At 42.0% G+C, this 17500-nt stretch overlaps 1 protein-coding gene across 1 annotated transcript in view; it reads right to left on the bottom strand.

Annotated features, from left to right (window-relative positions):
- Positions 1-5723: 5723 nt before the first annotated feature.
- The window catches only part of LOC143302027 (uncharacterized), a 31545-nt gene continuing 19768 nt past the window's right edge, over positions 5724-17500 (bottom strand). The window contains exons 2-5 of the mRNA XM_076616512.1: positions 10257-10440; positions 8914-9003; positions 7844-7997; positions 5724-5757 (exon numbers count right to left, since the gene is read on the bottom strand). Coding sequence (XP_076472627.1) covers positions 5724-5757; positions 7844-7997; positions 8914-8995 — 270 coding nt within the window. The 5' untranslated portion in view covers positions 8996-9003; positions 10257-10440. The remainder of the gene's footprint in view (positions 5758-7843; positions 7998-8913; positions 9004-10256; positions 10441-17500) is intronic.

The following is a 17500-nucleotide window of genomic DNA, read 5'->3' as shown; positions in this document are numbered from 1 at the left end:
ATTCATGGGGGGCTGTTGTTTGAGGGACGTGGTGGCGGTCTCCACTCTGGGAGAGACGCTCACTCAGTATGGCTCCGCGACTAAGCCATTATTGTCGTAAGTAGGGGGCTTAGTAGGTGGTGTCCTAAGTACGTTAAAACAGAACAGGCACCACTGAACACCACCGAAGTGACTCAGCAGCAGTGCAGGGTCTCCTCTGGTGTGTGGCCTCCGGGCGACCTAACATCGATGTTTCCCTGTGGACTGCCGACGCTGGAACTGCGACGGACGAACCCAGGTGTGGCCGTGTATGGGGGAATCTAAATGAGCGGTGTGGAAGTAATACCACTGAAACGGCGCAGATGATGGGGCAGCAAAAAAAAAAAAAAAAGATCACCACCAAAGAAACGCCCAATGCCTGACAATTGTGAATTCTGGTGTGTCAATGTCAACACTGATTATGACAGCCCACAAAACCATGGACAACATCAGAGAACCCGAACAAATCTCCGCGCATGTCTCTCTGGAAACTGTTGTTTGTCTGCCTTGAGAGCTTACAAACCTACCAGCTGATGGCTGAAGGGTTTAGATCAGTTTGCAAGATTTCCCATCATGCGTGGCACACGCGCTCAGTTTCCACCATAAAGCCTGTGTCCACCATGATGGATCTGATGCTGACTTTCTCTGTGTCTCTCTCTTATATTGATTTCGTAATTGCCTGTTTTCTTTAAGATAAATATCTTTTTGTTCACTATTTATTTTTTTTTTATCAATAGAATGATTTATTTATCTATTTATTCATCTGTTTGTCTATAGAATGATCAATATATCAATATCACCATTTATCTATTTATTTATTTACAGATTGATTGATTGATTTTCTGTCCACAGCCAGTCATCACCATGAAGTACGTCATCCTTCTCGCTCTGATCACCATGACAGTCGCCCAGTTCCGCCCTGGTCATGATCACTCAGATCCTCTGTGTAAGACAATGCTCTGCTGTCTGGTTTGGGTTTTCCCGTTTTGGGGGTGGGGGGTGGGGGGCTCAGGGGGGCGGGGGGGTCTGTCGGGGCAGGGGGGTCTGTCGTTTTGTCTTGTCCATGTTTTTTTCTTAATTATTTCTGTGTTGTTTAAGCTCAAAATCAGGCAGTTTAGGTGGTTTAATGTTGTTTGAATTTTGTTGTTTTGCACACTCCACACTGCTCTCATTGTTTGTACTGACAGACACACGCAAACAGAAGATCGAATACGCACGTTTAACATCCTGTAATCCATGTCAGCATTCGGTGAGTCATGGAAACAAGAACATACCCAGCATGCACACCCCCGAAAACGGAGTGTGGTTGCCTACATGGCGGGGTAAATAAACAAAACGGTTATACACGTTAAATGTTGCATGTATGTCTGAGTGTGTATGTGCGCGTGCCTAAAATCTGATTGAATGACACAGGAAACGAATGATGAGCGCCCGATGGCAGCCGTTGGTCGGCTCTACCCAGGTAGGCAGCCTGTTGTGTAAACGACCCCGTGTTTGTAAAGCGCTTTGAGTTTGGTCTCCAACCGAGGATAGGCGCTGTATAAGTATCCACATCATTCATCCATTTATTCAAAACAGTGGCGACGGCGGTGGTGGTGGTGGTGGTAACTGGTGCGTGCGTTTTATTTGAGTGTTAAATGAAACAAGAAGAACGAATATTTGGAATACTCCGAATATCAATTTTGAATTATCATCAGCTGAATCTGGAGCGATCTTTTTTCTTTCTTTCCTTCCTTCCCTTCCTTCCCTCCTTCCTTTCTCCCTTCCCTCCTTCCTCTTTCCCTTCCTTCCCTCCTTCCCTCCTCCTTTCCTCCTCCCTTCTTCCCTCCCTCCTTCCCTTCCTTCCTTTCTCCCTTCCTTCCTTCTTTCCTTCCTCCTTTCCTCCCCTCCTCCTTTCCTTCTTTCCCCCTTTCCTTCCCTCATCCCTTCCTCTCTTCCTTCCTTCCTTCCTTCCTTCCTTCCCTCATCCCTTCCTCCCTCCCTTCCCTCCTCCCTTCCTTCCTTCTTTGCTCCCTTCCTTTCTCCCTTCCTTCCTTCCTTCCTTCCTTCCTTCCTCCTTTCCTTCACTCCTCCTTTCCTTCTTTCCCCCTTTCCTTCCCTCATCCCTTCCTCTCTTCCTTCCTTCCTTCCTTCCCTCATCCCTTCCTCCCTTCCTTCCCTCCTCCCTTCCTTCCTTCTTTCCTCCCTTCCTTTCTTCCTTCTTTCCTTCCTTCCTCCCTTCCTTCCTTCCCTCATCCCTTCCTTCCTTCCTTCTTTGCTCCCTTCCTCCCTCCCTTCCTCCGTCCTTTCCTTCCTTCCCTCGTCCCTCCCTTCCTTCTTTCCTTCCTTCCTTCCCTCCTTCCTTCCTTCACTCCTTCCCTCCCTCCCTTCCTTCCTTCTTTTCTTCCTTCCTTTCTTTCTCCCTTCCTTCTTTCCTCCTTTCCTTCCCTCATCCCTTCCTCTCTTCCTTCCTTCCTTCCCTCCTCCCCTCCTTCCTTCCTTCTTTCCTTCCTCCCCCCTTCCTCCCCCTTCTTTCCTTCCTTCCTTCCTTCCTTCCCTTGTCCCTCCCTTCCTTCTTTGCTTCCTTCCTTCCCTCCTCCCTCCCTCCTTCCTTCCTTCACTCCCTCCCTCCCTTCCTTCCTTCTTTTATTCATTCCTTCTTTCGCTCCTTTCTTCCTTCCTACTTTCCCTCCTCCTTCCTTCCTTGATTTCTGTCTTTCTTTCTCTCCTTTATTTTTTCTCTCTTTTTTTCTTACACCCACCCATTTCCTGTAATCTTTTCCCTTCTTTCTTTCTTTCTTTCTTTCTTTCTGTCCTCATCCCTTCCCACATTCCAGCCTTCCTTCTCCCTTCTTTCTCCTATCGTTCCAGCCTTCCTTCTCCCTTCTTTCTCCTATCATTCCAGCCTTCCTTCTCCCTTCTTTCTCCTATCATTCCAGCCTTCCTTCTCCCTTCTTTCTCCTATCATTCCAGCCTTCCTTCTCCCTTCTTTCTCCTATCATTCCAGCCTTCCTTCTCCCTTCTTTCTCCTATCATTCCAGCCTTCCTTCTCCCTTCTTTCTCCTATCATTCCACCACTTCTCTGAAATTTTCCAATCAGACTTTTGTCAGGAAGTTGTAAATGAAAATGTTTTCAATCAGCCAGAAACACAGGCGGCGATTTAAGTAATGCTTTCATGTGTCCTACAGGCCTGAAACAGGGTGAAGTGTGCAGTCCTGTCTTATTTTCGTTATTTATCAACGAACTAGCATCTGAAATTATTAACAAAGGAAAGCATGGTGTTCAGCTGATACCTGACGTACTAGAAATACTTATTCTTATTTTTGCTGATGAGATAATTCTGATATCTGACTCTGTAACTGGTCTGCAAAATCAACTGAATGTGCTCTGTGATACAGCCAGGAGTCTTGGCTGGATTGTGAACCTCAACAAGTCTAACGTTGTTGTGTTTAGAAATGGTGGGTACTTATCGGAAAATGAAAGGTGGTTCTATGGAAAAACTAAAATGACAGTTGTAAACATGTATAATTATCTAGGTGTCATTCTGTCAACAAAACTAACTTTTTCCCATACATTACGTGATATTGCTGGCAGGGCAAAAAAAGGGGTGATTAGTATTTTCAAGTTATTCCGATCAATTGGTGAAAAATGCCCAAAAATATTTTTAAAACTATTTGATGCACAAATTCAACCAATGCTTACCTACGGGGCGGAGGTTTGGGGTCTGATTGCAAATCTCGATGTAATAGAGAAAGTGCATACATTTACGCTAAAACGGTTCTTGAATGTGAGTGTTAATACACCAAATGCAATGGTTTACAGTGAACTGGGCAGATTTCCCTTGTATATTAATATATACTTGAGGTGTATCAAGTACTGGCTAAGAATTGTCAAAATGCCAGAACGTCGGTTACCACTGAAAGCATGTGTGCGTTGTCTGTGTGTGTGTTTGGTTTAGTGTGGGAGGTCTAAATTTTCCCCTCTGCCTTAGCATGAAAGTGATACGATGAGACAGAGTGAAAAATACCCCTTATTTGTATATTTATTTATTTTATTTTGTTTTATTTTATTTTTTATCAAAGTCATGTCTTTTGTATTGTGTGTTGTTTTCATGTCTTTCATTCACAGAAATCTGAGAGGAAAATGAGAGAAAAAGAAAGAGAGAGGAGGGTGACAACAGAGAGACAGACAGACAGACAGACAGCCTGGCCAGAAATGACATTCACAATTGGTCAGATCTTACTGGCGGAGTTTTCTCGACAAAGAAATTTTCTTATTTTTTGACTGTGTTATTCAGCCGTCCGCCATTGACTTGAGTCCTTCTCCAGTTAATCAACCTGGGGTCATTTTGATCAGGTAACTTTCTTTCCAGGTAGCTCCGTGACCTTTCTTGACTCTTTTTTTGGATCGAAATTGTAGAAGTTTGTAACATTGTGGGCATTTGTAGTTCAACCGTAGTCCCGCTGATTTGTTGTTGTTGCTGTTGTTGGTGTTGTTGTTTTCTTTTGATATTAGGAGATTCGTAGTTAACGGTTCATGCTATGGGGGTTGGGGTACTTATTAGACAAGGAAGTGGAAACCAAAACAAAACACACACACACACACACACACAAAAAAAAAAAACCCCCAAAAAAAACAACAAAACAAAAAACAAAAACAAAAAAACAACAGCACTTGGGCCAGTTGTAATGAAGTATTGTATTTGATCATATTACATTTTTGTCACATCAGATTTCTCTCTGTGAAATTCGGGCTGCTCTCCCCATGGAGAGTGCGTCACCACCCTGAGAGTGCCATCCCTTCATTTTTGACTCACTTGTGTAAACAAAATGAGTCTATGTTTTAACCCGGTGTTCGGTTGTCTGTGTGTGTGTGTGTGTGTGTGTGTGTGTGTGTGCGTGTGTGTGTGTCTGTGTGTCCGTTGTAAACTTTAACATTGACATTTTCTCTGCAAATACTTTGTCAATTCACACCGAATTAGACATAGAAATAGGAAAAATTCAGTTCTTTCCAGTCATCTTGTTTAAAACAATATTGCACCTCTGGGATGGGCACAAAAAAATTTAAAAAATGAACACTAATTATATGCAAACTGCATTTACTGTTATATTTATATTTTGTGTATTCTCTAAACTTGCCACTTTGATCTGATATTCTGACCCAACAACAAGAGCAGTCATTATTATCATTTTCTGTTCAAACAGGAACTTCTTTTGCTAAGCATGGAAGTTTTATTTATTTTGCAAACGTTTTGGTGCAGATAGTAAAAAAAGGGGAATTACTCTGTAATTAATGCTAGGGGAGTTAATTTGCTTTAAACTGATCTTTCTTATCTTAAACATTACATTTTGAAATTATACTCAATACATAAAAAGCTTGGATTTTTTTTTTTAAGTGTATCACAAGTGAGTCTTGAAGGCCTTGCCTCTCTTGTTTTTTCTTTTTTTGTTGTTGTTGTATTTTTCCCTGCTTCCAATTTCATTTGTTCAATTGAAGAGGATTTTTCTACAGAATTTTGCCAGGGACAATCCTTTTGTTACCGTGGGTTCTTTTACACACACACACACACACACACACACACACACATACACACACACACACACACACACACACGTCTTAGTCTTGTTTCCCTTTCCCACACAAGATCACTTTATTTGGCAGTCAACAATCAGTTGTCTTTCCTTTCTGGAACAATGAGTTGTCTTTCCTTTCTGGAATCACCTGGTTAATTGCCGTCAGTGGGTCTCATGTGCAGTTGACTGCAACACAAGTATGACGTCAAATAATTAATGATGTCACACTTCAACTGTAACTTTTGACGTGAAAATTATTGGGCAGCTCTGATGATTGCTGAAGAACAATGAAAATCAGAGAGGGCTTTGTGTAGCACACACCACACACGCGCATACACACACACTGACATACATAATCATATAATGACAGTTTCACTGGGATGTGAAGGCATGCAAACTTATCCATACACGCCAATGCACATCTCCCTAAAACGATAAATAAATAGATAAACAATTTTTTAAAAGAAAAAGAAAAGTGGGTCAATGCCTTATCTTCACAAAATCTAACGCGCTGCCACTACAAGAGAAGTATGTTAAACATCACTTAACCTATCCTACAGACACATCACAGTTTGTTGCTTTGCATCCACTACTTCAGTGCAGTAACCTTTGGTATATACATGAACATATCTCAATGTATGGTCTATGCAATTCATTCACTGCTGGGAAGAAAACACAACTTAATTAAGTAAATTCATAAAACTTGTAAAGGGTGTCTAACTTTAGTTACATCTAAAACATACTTATCAGTATGTTTAAGTTTGATTTGTTTTGTTGCAAATCATTAACATTAGCACGTGCGTGTGTGTGTGTGCGTTTTTGCGTGTTTCGGAGACATTGTTGGACTAGAGATGTGATTCAATGAGCATGTATTGTTATTGTATCCTCCACACCCCAAAAGGAGCAAAAGGATTAAATTTCTTTGAAACTTTTCTGAAGACTGAAATTGTCAGTACACGTCGCTGACTGAAGAAAAATCCACAGGAAGTATAAATAACTACTGTAACAAATCATAGACTAATGTTATTATCTTTAGAGTCTTTGTTCTTACAAAGCACCCTTCCCAGGTTTAGCAATCTCAATACCACACAGAGAAATCTGTTAGAAATCTACAGCTATCACGCAATACAATATAGCAATGGTACATTATTTAATTAAAGGAGACGCCGTTGCAGAATCGGTTTAAGCGTTGGATCCAGTGTTCAGGGTTTGAGGCCCCGTTTCAGCATACTCTGATTTTCGCTCAACACAGGTGTGAATGGCTAGGTATACCTGACTCCAGCCAAAGGAGAGGAATACGCTCCACCTACCTACCTGTGCCGAGCCCTACACATTGTGAATTCACTGCCCCGATGACCATAAAAGGCTATGCGACCTGTGACTTCAACACCATTTATTTACAGCTGGCACAACAGCAACGTGAGATCTGTTTTATCAATGGTTTCTCCATTGCGTTGGGAAATCATTTACAGCTTATTCTTTTGTGAAGGACAATGACCCTCAAACTGGGAGGCAAAATTGCAATGGCTCTCAGTCTTAGTGCTGCAGCCTTGGGGGCTAGTTGGCCTTTGGGAACTATCCCAACACCGACTGTCCTAAAATCCATTTGGCCAAGAGAGTGGGGATGTAACTTGGAGCAAGACATTCTCCACTATAATCAAATTCTAGCCCAGATAGTGAGGACATCAGTTACCTCCTCTGCTGTTCTGATGGTCACAGGCGGACACGACTGACTATCATACATTTATGGAAGAGACTACTGACGTATTTCTTATGATGCACACAAGGACAACAATTTCTTTGATCATGACAATGATACTGAACTTTAAAGTTAAAGTTAAAGTTTCTCCTGACACAAACAATGATTTGTTCGTTACAGATAGGCATCTGCGACGACAAATATAGCGAACACGATGACCACAAGGACAATAGTGGTGGTGGTGGCGGTGATGATGATGACAACTAGTATGATAATGATAACAATGATTATGACGACGACGCCGAGAAAGATGACGATAATAACAACTCCCTTTGAGCTCGTGTCAAGGATGACAGCTTCGTCATAGACAACAACAGACATCACACACACACACACACACACACACACTCACACACACACACACACGTTCTCTGTGTGTGTGTCTCTCTCTCTCTGTCAAACACACACACACTCTCTCTCTCACTCTTACACACATTCTCTCTCTCTCTCTCTCACACACACACACACACACACACACACACACACACACACACACACACACGTGTCACTCACTGGGCACACTCCTCACGACACAGTTTATCAGTGATGTCCTCATCGTGTCCAGCGGCCAGATCAAAGAGGGCGTCACACTTGGTCTGACAGTTGTCCACTGAGATGCCCTGGTTGTTGCTGATGATCAGCCTCACCTCCTGGAGGATCAGGTGGTCTGGTGGAACACGGCAACGAAAGGGAGAGGTACATAGGGGGAATGTGTAACACTGGGGAGGGTGTGCAGACCCACTGTCGTCAGATTTTTGTCTGGACTCCCCGGTTATTTTTAGCTAGAACCACGTGCACATGTGCATCTCCATTTCCTTTTTTTCCAGGTCACCGAAAGGCTGAAATTTCGTCGTGGAAATGCTGTTTTGACAAGACGATTTTGAACATTTTCGGTGACATTTTTTGCAAATTTACAAGGTATATTTGGTTTTATAATTACACCCATTATTAGCTTTAGTCTTCTATGTTTGTCCTTGAAGAGTTCAGATACACACACCTCTCTAATTGTTGTCTTCAAAGGGATATTTACATACTCCCCCACCTCCTCCCTCACCTATGCCATAAACACCCTCAACTCAATTTGGTACTTGAAGGGTTTGAATAGATAAGTGGCCACAATCACACCCAACCCCAACTTTTCATAGTAAATCTTTGCATAGTCATCTTTGGAAATTCTGGAAGAGTTGTTCACCCACACTTCTCCTCTGATACCTTTTTGTTCAATAATAATTTGATCATCATGTGGGGGCAAGATCTCTTTTTTTAATATATCCATGTAAATTCACGTTTTACAACACTGCCACTGTGTCAGTGTTTGTTCACCTGACAATTATGACAATGATGGTGATTATGAGTAGCAGTAGCCATAGTTGTAGTAGTAGAAGTAGTAGTAGTAGTAGTAGTAGCAGCAGCAGTAGTAGTAGTAGTAGTCTTCCTTGTTTTTCAAATCTTCCCCCTAGTTTAGAGTTATGCATGCCTGTGACTGACTGGTGTGAAAGCACTTTGATTTGTCTCTGCACAAGATTTAATGCTATATAGATCATCATTATTTATTCATCAGCAGTAGAAGTAGCAATGCTTACGCAGAGGGTCGTCATGGTCAAAGTCTGGGCGAAACTGAGCAGCTGCCAAGGCAACCAGGGCGAAAAGGATGACGAATTTCATGATGACGTCTGCAACAATTGAAACACGTCATGAACATACTTTTCGTTCTGCTCGGGTCTGTGTCCTGCATATTCTGTCCACTCGCAATATTTCAGTGGGTCCAGGGATTTGTGCACCCAAAAGACACCAAGTGAATTGTTTAATTCTTGCTTGCAGATTGTTCTTTTGATTATCACTGCTCTTAATTCAGAATCAATCAATCAGTCACTGAAATGTTTGATACACACAATGTAGCCCACATAAATTTGCCTTCGTGTTCGTCCTAAGAGAAGAAAAAACAAAAAAAAACAAAAAACACAAAAAACACACACCAAAAACCTATTTTTAAGAAGAAAATAAATAAAGAACAATAGCAAGTTTACCATAAGAACATATGGCAATGAAGACTAATGTGAAAAAACACACGTTGTTCTACATAAGTCATGGCGGGGAAGGGGGTGGGGGAAGGGTGTAAGAGGAGGGAGGGGGTGTTGCACAGTCACCATCACAGTAAACTTATTTTATTGCAGTGTAATATGAACAGTTAAAAACACGGAAAATTGGCATACAAGTAAGTTAAAAATGATAAATTCGAAACTAGATTTGATTTCAACTTATCTGAAGGGTGGGATAGGTAGTGGTGGGTAAGAACAGAAAACGTTTACACACACACACACACACACACACACACACACACAGACACACACACACACACACACACACACACACACACATACGCATAAACACGCATGCTTGCACTCTGGGGAACAATGCAAATATGAAAACAAATGAGCAGTTCTGTAAAAAAAAACCCAACTAATTTAAAAGAAATACACAGTGAATAAATCAACCTATCTATTAAAGTAAGCCGCATAAAAGCTCTATGTAAATCACAGACATGCCAACAACAGCTGTGCTGTATCAGTGCAAAGAAGCGAACGTTGCATTTAAAACTGACACTGCTAGGGGAATAAAAGATCTGAAAACATGGTTCTTCACAAGCGGCATTTAATACCTTTATTCACATGAGAACATTTCAGGACAGGAGCACACAAGGTGAGACAGACAGACAGACAAATTGACAAAGGGAAGGACAGAGAGACAGACAGACAGACAGACAGACAGAGAAACAGAGACAGATAGACAGACATACAGACAGACAAAGTTCATAGAACAATAGAAAGAAAAACAAGAATCTTCCGAACATTAGAACTCTCATCGCCAACAACATTAACTGCAACACACACACACACACACACACACACACACACACACACCTTACCTGATCGTTCGTTGTCACAGCGACAGAGAAGTGATGGTCACTATCACTGACCACCGTCCATTTTATACCTGCTCGAGCGGACGTGCAGCATGAGACAACGCCCTGGGAAGCTGGGCCACACCCTCTGCACGTGACGTTGTGTTGGTCAGATTGGTCACACACACACACCGGACCTCTGAGGACACTGTCCATGGAATCAGGTGGGAAGGTCAGCAGCTGTTCTTATCGGGAACAGCTCAGCTCTCTCTCTCTCTCTCTCTCTCTCTCTCTCTCTCTCTCTCTCTCTCTCTCTATCTATCTATCTATCTCTCTCTCATGCACACACACACACACAGAGGCAGAGGGGGTGGGGGGGGAGAGAACAAAATATCAGATAAAGATCACCACCAAAGAAACGCCCAACGCCTAACAATTGTGAATTCTGGTGTGTCAATGTCTACACTGGTTACCACAGCCCACAAAACCATGGACGACATCAGAGAACCCGAACAAATCTCCGTGCATGTCTCTCTGGAAACTGTTGTTTGTCTGCCTTGACAGCTTACAAAGCTGATGGCTGAAGGGTTTTGATCAGTTTGCAAGATTTACCATCATGTGTGGCGCACGCGCTCAGTTTCCACCGTAAAGCCTGTGTCCACCATGATGGATCTGATGCTGACTTTCTCTGTGTCTCTCTCTTATATTGATTTCGTAATTGCCTGTTTTCTTTAAGATAAATATCTTTTTGTTCACTATTTTTTTTTTATCAATAGAATGATTTATTTATCTATTTATTCATCTGTTTGTCTATAGAATGATCAATATATCAATATCACCATTTATCTATTTATTTATTTACAGATTGATTGATTGATTTTCTGTCCACAGCCAGACATCACCATGAAGTACGTCATCCTTCTCGCTCTGATCACCATGACAGTCGCCCAGTTCCGCCCTGGTCATGATCACTCAGATCCTCTGTGTAAGACAATGCTCTGCTGTCTGGTTTGGATTTTCCCGTTTTGGGGGTGGGGGGTGTGGGGCTCAGGGGGGCGGGGGGGTCTGTTGGGGCAGGGGGGTCTGTCGTTTTGTCTTGTCCATGTTTTTTTCTTAATTATTTCTGTGTTGTTTAAGCTCAAAATCAGGCAGTTTAGGTTGTTTAATGTTTTTTGAATTTTTTTGTTTTACACACTCCACACTGCTCTCATTGTTTGTACTGACAGACACACGCAAGCAGAAGATCGAATACGCACGTTTAATATCCTGTAATCCATGTCAGCATTCGGTGAGTAATGGATACAAGAACATACCCAGCATGCAAACCCCCGAAAACGGAGTGTGGTTCCCTACATGGCGGGGTAAATAAACAAAACGGTTATACACGTTAAATGTTACATGTTTGTCTGAGTGTGTATGTGTGTGTGCCTGAAATATGATTGAATGACACAGCAAACGAATGATGAGCGCCCAATGGCAGCCGTCGGTCGGCTCTACCCAGGCAGGCAGCCTGTTGTGTAAACAACCCCATATTTGTAAAGCGTTTAGAGCTTGGTCTCCGACCGAGGATAGGCGTTATATAAGTATCCATATCATTCATCCATTTATTCAAAACAGCGGCGTCAGTGGCGGTGGTGGTGGTGGTGGTCGTAACTGGTGCGTGCGTTTTATTTGAGTGTTAAATGAAACAAGAAGAACGAATATTTGGAATACTCTGAATATCAATTTTGAATTATCATGAGCTGTATCTGGAGCAAACGTTTTTATTTATTTCTTTCCCTCCATCCTCCCTTCCTTCTTCCCTCCCTCATTTCCTTCTTTCCTCCCTTCCTTCCCTCCTTCCTCCCTTCCTTCCTTCTTTCTTCCTTTCCTTCCTTCCTCCCTTCTTCTCTTCCTTCCTTCCTTCTCTCCTTCCTTTCTCCTTCCCTCCTCCCTCCTTCTTTCCTCCTCCTTCCTTCCTTTCTTCCCTCCTCCCTCCCTCCTTCTTTCCTCCTCCTTCCTTCCTTCTTTCCTTCCTTCCCTCCTCCCTCCCTCCCTCCCTCCTTCTTTCCTCCTCCTGCCTTCCTTCTTTCCTTCCTTCCTTCCTCTCTTCCTTCCTTCCTTCCCTCCTCCGTCCCTCCCTCCTTCTTTCCTCCCTCTCTCCTTTCCTTCTTTCCTCCCTTCCTTCCCTCCCCCTTCCCTTCCTTACTTCCTCCATTCCCTCCTCCCTTCCTCCCTCCTTCCTCCCTCCCTTCCTTCCTTCACTCCTTCCCTCCCTCCCTTCCTTCCTTCTTTTATTCATTCCTTCTTTCACACCTTTCTTCCTTCCTTCTTTCCTTCCTTCTTTCCCTCCTCCTTCCTTCCTTGATTTCTGTCTTTCTTTCTCTCCTTCATTTTTTCTCTTCTTTTTTTTCTTACACCCACCCATTTCCTTTCATTCTTTCTGTCTTCATCCCTCCCCGCATTCCAGCCTTCCTTCTTTCTCCTATCATTCCTTTCTTTCTCTCCTTATTCATTCTTTACTGTAACGGGCGCAATAGCCGAGTGCCTAAAACATAGGACTTTCAATATGAGGGTCCTGGGATCGAATCTCAATAACGGCTACTGGTGGTTAAAGGGAAGAGATTTTTCCGATCTCCCAGGTCAACATGTATGCAGACCTGCTTGTGCCTGAACCCCCTTCGTGTTAATACCGCAAGCAGAAGATCAAATACGCACGTTAAAGGTCCTGTAATCCATTTTTTTTTTAAGGGGTGAGGGAGGCAAGGGGTCGGAGGGGTGAGGGACTCAGTAGAGGTGTTGGAGGGGAGTGGGGGTGATTAAGAAATTATTTTTGATTTCATGTATCTTGGATTTGATGAATGTTGTATCTAGGAAGTGCAATATTGGCGGAATGGGTTTTTTTTTTACAAACTAGAGAAAGGGGGAGGGGAGGGAGGAGAGTAGTGAAAGAGAGTGTGGGGGGAGGGGGAGAGAAAGAGAGAGAGAGGTGGATGAAAGAGGTGTGGAGTCAGTGGATGGGGGTGTGGGGGAGGAGGGGGGGACCTGGTCAGACGAAAAGGGTGAGGCGCCTTTTCCGTGTGCATAAAGATTACAAGACGGTCATCAGATTGATAAAACACCAGTTTCTCTTTGCTTAAAGAGAGAGAATGGAGGTAATACACACACACACACACACACACACACACACACACACACACACACACACAGCGAGGGAGAGGGAGAGAGAGAGAGAGAGAGAGAGAGAGAGAGAGAGAGAGAGAGAGAGAACGAAATATCAAGTACAGGTTACCACCAAAGAAACGCCCATCACCTGTCTATTATGACATCTTTTATGTCAACGTCAACATCGGTTACAACACCCCACGAAACCATGGACGACATCAGAGAACCCGATCGTTTAAAATCTCCAGATAGTCAGGACTGCAGTTACCCCCACTGCCGTCATGATGGTCATAGTTGACTGTAATACATTTACCGCAAGGTCTTTAGTCCACCAGGGACACTAGCCTGTACAACAGGTGCTGGGGTGTCCAGAGGAAAAGCCCTTGGTGGCTTTCACTTCTCCGGTACCAGCTGTTGCCACGGGATCCGGTCTTTCACTTTGGCATTTCCATCTCCCAGACTTCATTCAAACCGAAGTGTTCATTTGTGGCAGAAAAGGAGTTGGCTATACAGAGAATTTAGAAAATGGATGGCAGATAGATAGATAGATAGATAGATAGATAGATAGATAGATAGATAGATATGTATTTAAGAAAAAAGAAGACAGCTTAGCTTAGAAAATAAATTGTTGTTTTCTTGTATTTACTTTGTGTGTCAGTGTTTGGTATTTGTTTGCGTGTGTGTGCATTGTCTGTGTGTGTGTTTGGGTTAGTGAGGGAGGTCTAAATTTTCCCCTCTGCCTTAGCATGAAAGTGATACGATGAGACTGAGTGAAAAATACCCCTTATTTGTATATTTATTTATTCTATATTGTTTCATTTTATTTTTTTTATCAAAGTCATGTCTTTTGTATTGTGTGTTGTTTTCATGTCTTTCATTTACAGAAATCTGAGAGGAAAATGAGAGAAAAAGAAAGAGAGAGGAGGGTGACAACAGAGAGACAGACAGACAGACAGACAGACAGACAGCCTGGCCAGAAATGACATTCACAATTGGTCAGATCTTAGTGGCGGAGTTTTCTCGACTAACAAATTTTCTTATCGTTTGACTGTGTTATTCAACCGTCCGCCATTGACTTGAGTCCTTCTCCAGTTAATCGACCTGGGGTCATTTTGATCAGGTAACTTTCTTTCCAGGTAGCTCCGTGACCTTTCTTGACTCTTTTTTTGGATCGAAATTGTAGAAGTTTGTAACATTGTGGGCATTTGTAGTTCAACGGTAGTCCCACTGATTTGTTGTTGTTGCTGTTGTTGGTGTTGTTGTTTTCTTTTGATATTAAGAGATTCGTAGTTAACGGTTCATGCTATGGGGGTTGGGGTACTTATTAGACAAGGAAGTGGAAACCAAAACAAAACACACACACACACACACACACACACACACACACACAAACCAAAAAAAACCAACAACAAAACAAAAAACAAAAACAAAAAAACAACAGCACTTGGGCCAGTTGTAATGAAGTATTGTATTTGATCATATTACATTTTTGTCACATCAGATTTCTCTCTGTGAAATTCGGGCTGCTCTCCCCATGGAGAGTGCGTCACCACCCTGAGAGTGCCATCCCTTCATTTTTGACTCACTTGTGTAAACAAAATGAGTCTATGTTTTAACCCGGTGTTCGGTTGTCTGTGTGTGTGTGTGTGTGTGTGTGTGTGTGCGTGTGTGTGTGTCTGTGTATCCGTTGTAAACTTTAACATTGACATTTTCTCTGCAAATACTTTGTCAATTCACACCGAATTAGACATAGAAATAGGAAAAATTCAGTTCTTTCCAGTCATCTTGTTTAAAACAATATTGCACCTCTGGGATGGGCACAAAAAATTTTAAAAAATGAACACTAATTATATGCAAACTGCATTTACTGTTATATTTATATTTTGTGTATTCTCTAAACTTGCCACTTTGATCTGATATTCTGACCCAACAACAAGAGCAGTCATTATTATCATTTTCTGTTCAAACAGGAACTTCTTTTGCTAAGCATGGAAGTTTTTTTTATTTTGCAAACGTTTTGGTGCAGATAGTAAAAAAAGGGAAATTGTAATTAATGCTAGGGGAGTTAATTTGCTTTAAACTGATCTTTCTTATCTTAAACATTACATTTTGAAATTATACTCAATACATAAAAAGCTTGGATTTTTTTAAAGTGTATCACAAGTGAGTCTTGAAGGCCTTGCCTCTCTTGTTTTTTCTTTTTTTTGTTGTTGTTGTATTTTTCCCTGCTTCCAATTTCATTTGTTCAATTGAAGAGGATTTTTCTACAGAATTTTGCCAGGGACAATCCTTTTGTTACCGTGGGTTCTTTTACACACACACACACACACACACACACACATACACACACACACACACACACACACACACGTCTTAGTCTTGTTTCCCTTTCCCACACAAGATCACTTTATTTGGCAGTCAACAATCAGTTGTCTTTCCTTTCTGGAACAATGAGTTGTCTTTCCTTTCTGGAATCACCTGGTTAATTGCCGTCAGTGGGTCTCATGTGCAGTTGACTGCAACACAAGTATGACGTCAAATAATTAATGATGTCACACTTCAACTGTAACTTTTGATGTGAAAATTATTGGGCAGCTCTGATGATTGCTGAAGAACAATGAAAATCAGAGAGGGCTTTGTGTAGCACACACCACACACGTGCATACACACACACTGACCTACATAATCATATAATGACAGTTTCACTGGGATGTGAAGGCATGCAAACTTATCCATACACGCCAATGCACATCTCCCTAAAACGATAAATAAATAGATAAACAATTTTTTAAAAGAAAAAGAAAAGTGGGTCAATGCCTTATCTTCACAAAATCTAATGCGCTGCCACTACAAGAGAAGTATGTTAAACATCACTTAACCTATCCTACAGACACATCACAGTTTGTTGCTTTGCATCCACTACTTCAGTGCAGTAACCTTTGGTATATACATGAACATATCTCAATGTATGGTCTATGCAATTCATTCACTGCTGGGAAGAAAACACAACTTAATTAAGTAAATTCATAAAACTTGTAAAGGGTGTCTAACTTTAGTTACATCTAAAACATACTTATCAGTATGTTTAAGTTTGATTTGTTTTGTTGCAAATCATTAACATTAGCACGTGCGTGTGTGTGTGTGCGTTTTTGCGTGTTTCGGAGACATTGTTGGACTAGAGATGTGATTCAATGAACATGTATTGTTATTGTATCCTCCACACCCCAAAAGGAGCAAAAGGATTAAATTTCTTTGAAACTTTTCTGAAGACTGAAATTGTCAGTACACGTCGCTGACTGAAGAAAAATCCACAGGAAGTATAAATAACTACTGTAACAAATCATAGACTAATGTTATTATCTTTAGAGTCTTTGTTCTTACAAAGCACCCTTCCCAGGTTTAGCAATCTGAATACCACACAGAGAAATCTGTTAGAAATCTACAGCTATCACGCAATACAATATAGCAATGGTACATTATTTAATTAAAGGAGACGCCGTTGCAGAATCGGTTTAAGCGTTGGATCCAGTGTTCAGGGTTTGAGGCCCCGTTTCAGCATACTCTGATTTTCGCTCAACACAGGTGTGAATGGCTAGGTATACCTGACTCCAGCCAAAGGAGAGGAATACGCTCCACCTACCTACCTGTGCCGAGCCCTACACATTGTGAATTCACTGCCCCGATGACCATAAAAGGCTATGCGACCTGTGACTTCAACACCATTTATTTACAGCTGGCACAACAGCAACGTGAGATCTGTTTTATCAATGGTTTCTCCATTGCGTTGGGAAATCATTTACAGCTTATTCTTTTGTGAAGGACAATGACCCTCAAACTGGGAGGCAAAATTGCAATGGCTCTCAGTCTTAGTGCTGCAGCCTTGGGGGCTAGTTGGCCTTTGGGAACTATCCCAACACCGACTGTCCTAAAATCCATTTGGCCAGGAGAGTGGGGATGTAACTTGGAGCAGGACACTCTCCACTATAATCAAATTCTAGCCCAGATACTGAGGACATCAGTTACCTCCTCTGCTGTTCTGATGGTCACAGTCGGACACGACTGACTATCATACATTTATGGAAGAGACTACTGACATATTTCTTATGATGCACACAAGGACAACA

The sequence above is a fragment of the Babylonia areolata genome, chromosome 28, assembly GCF_041734735.1.
Source record: "Babylonia areolata isolate BAREFJ2019XMU chromosome 28, ASM4173473v1, whole genome shotgun sequence".
Classification (NCBI taxonomy): domain Eukaryota; kingdom Metazoa; phylum Mollusca; class Gastropoda; order Neogastropoda; family Buccinidae; genus Babylonia; species Babylonia areolata.
The sequence above is the reverse complement of the archived record's forward strand: the minus strand, read 5'-3'. Positions and strand labels throughout refer to the sequence as shown.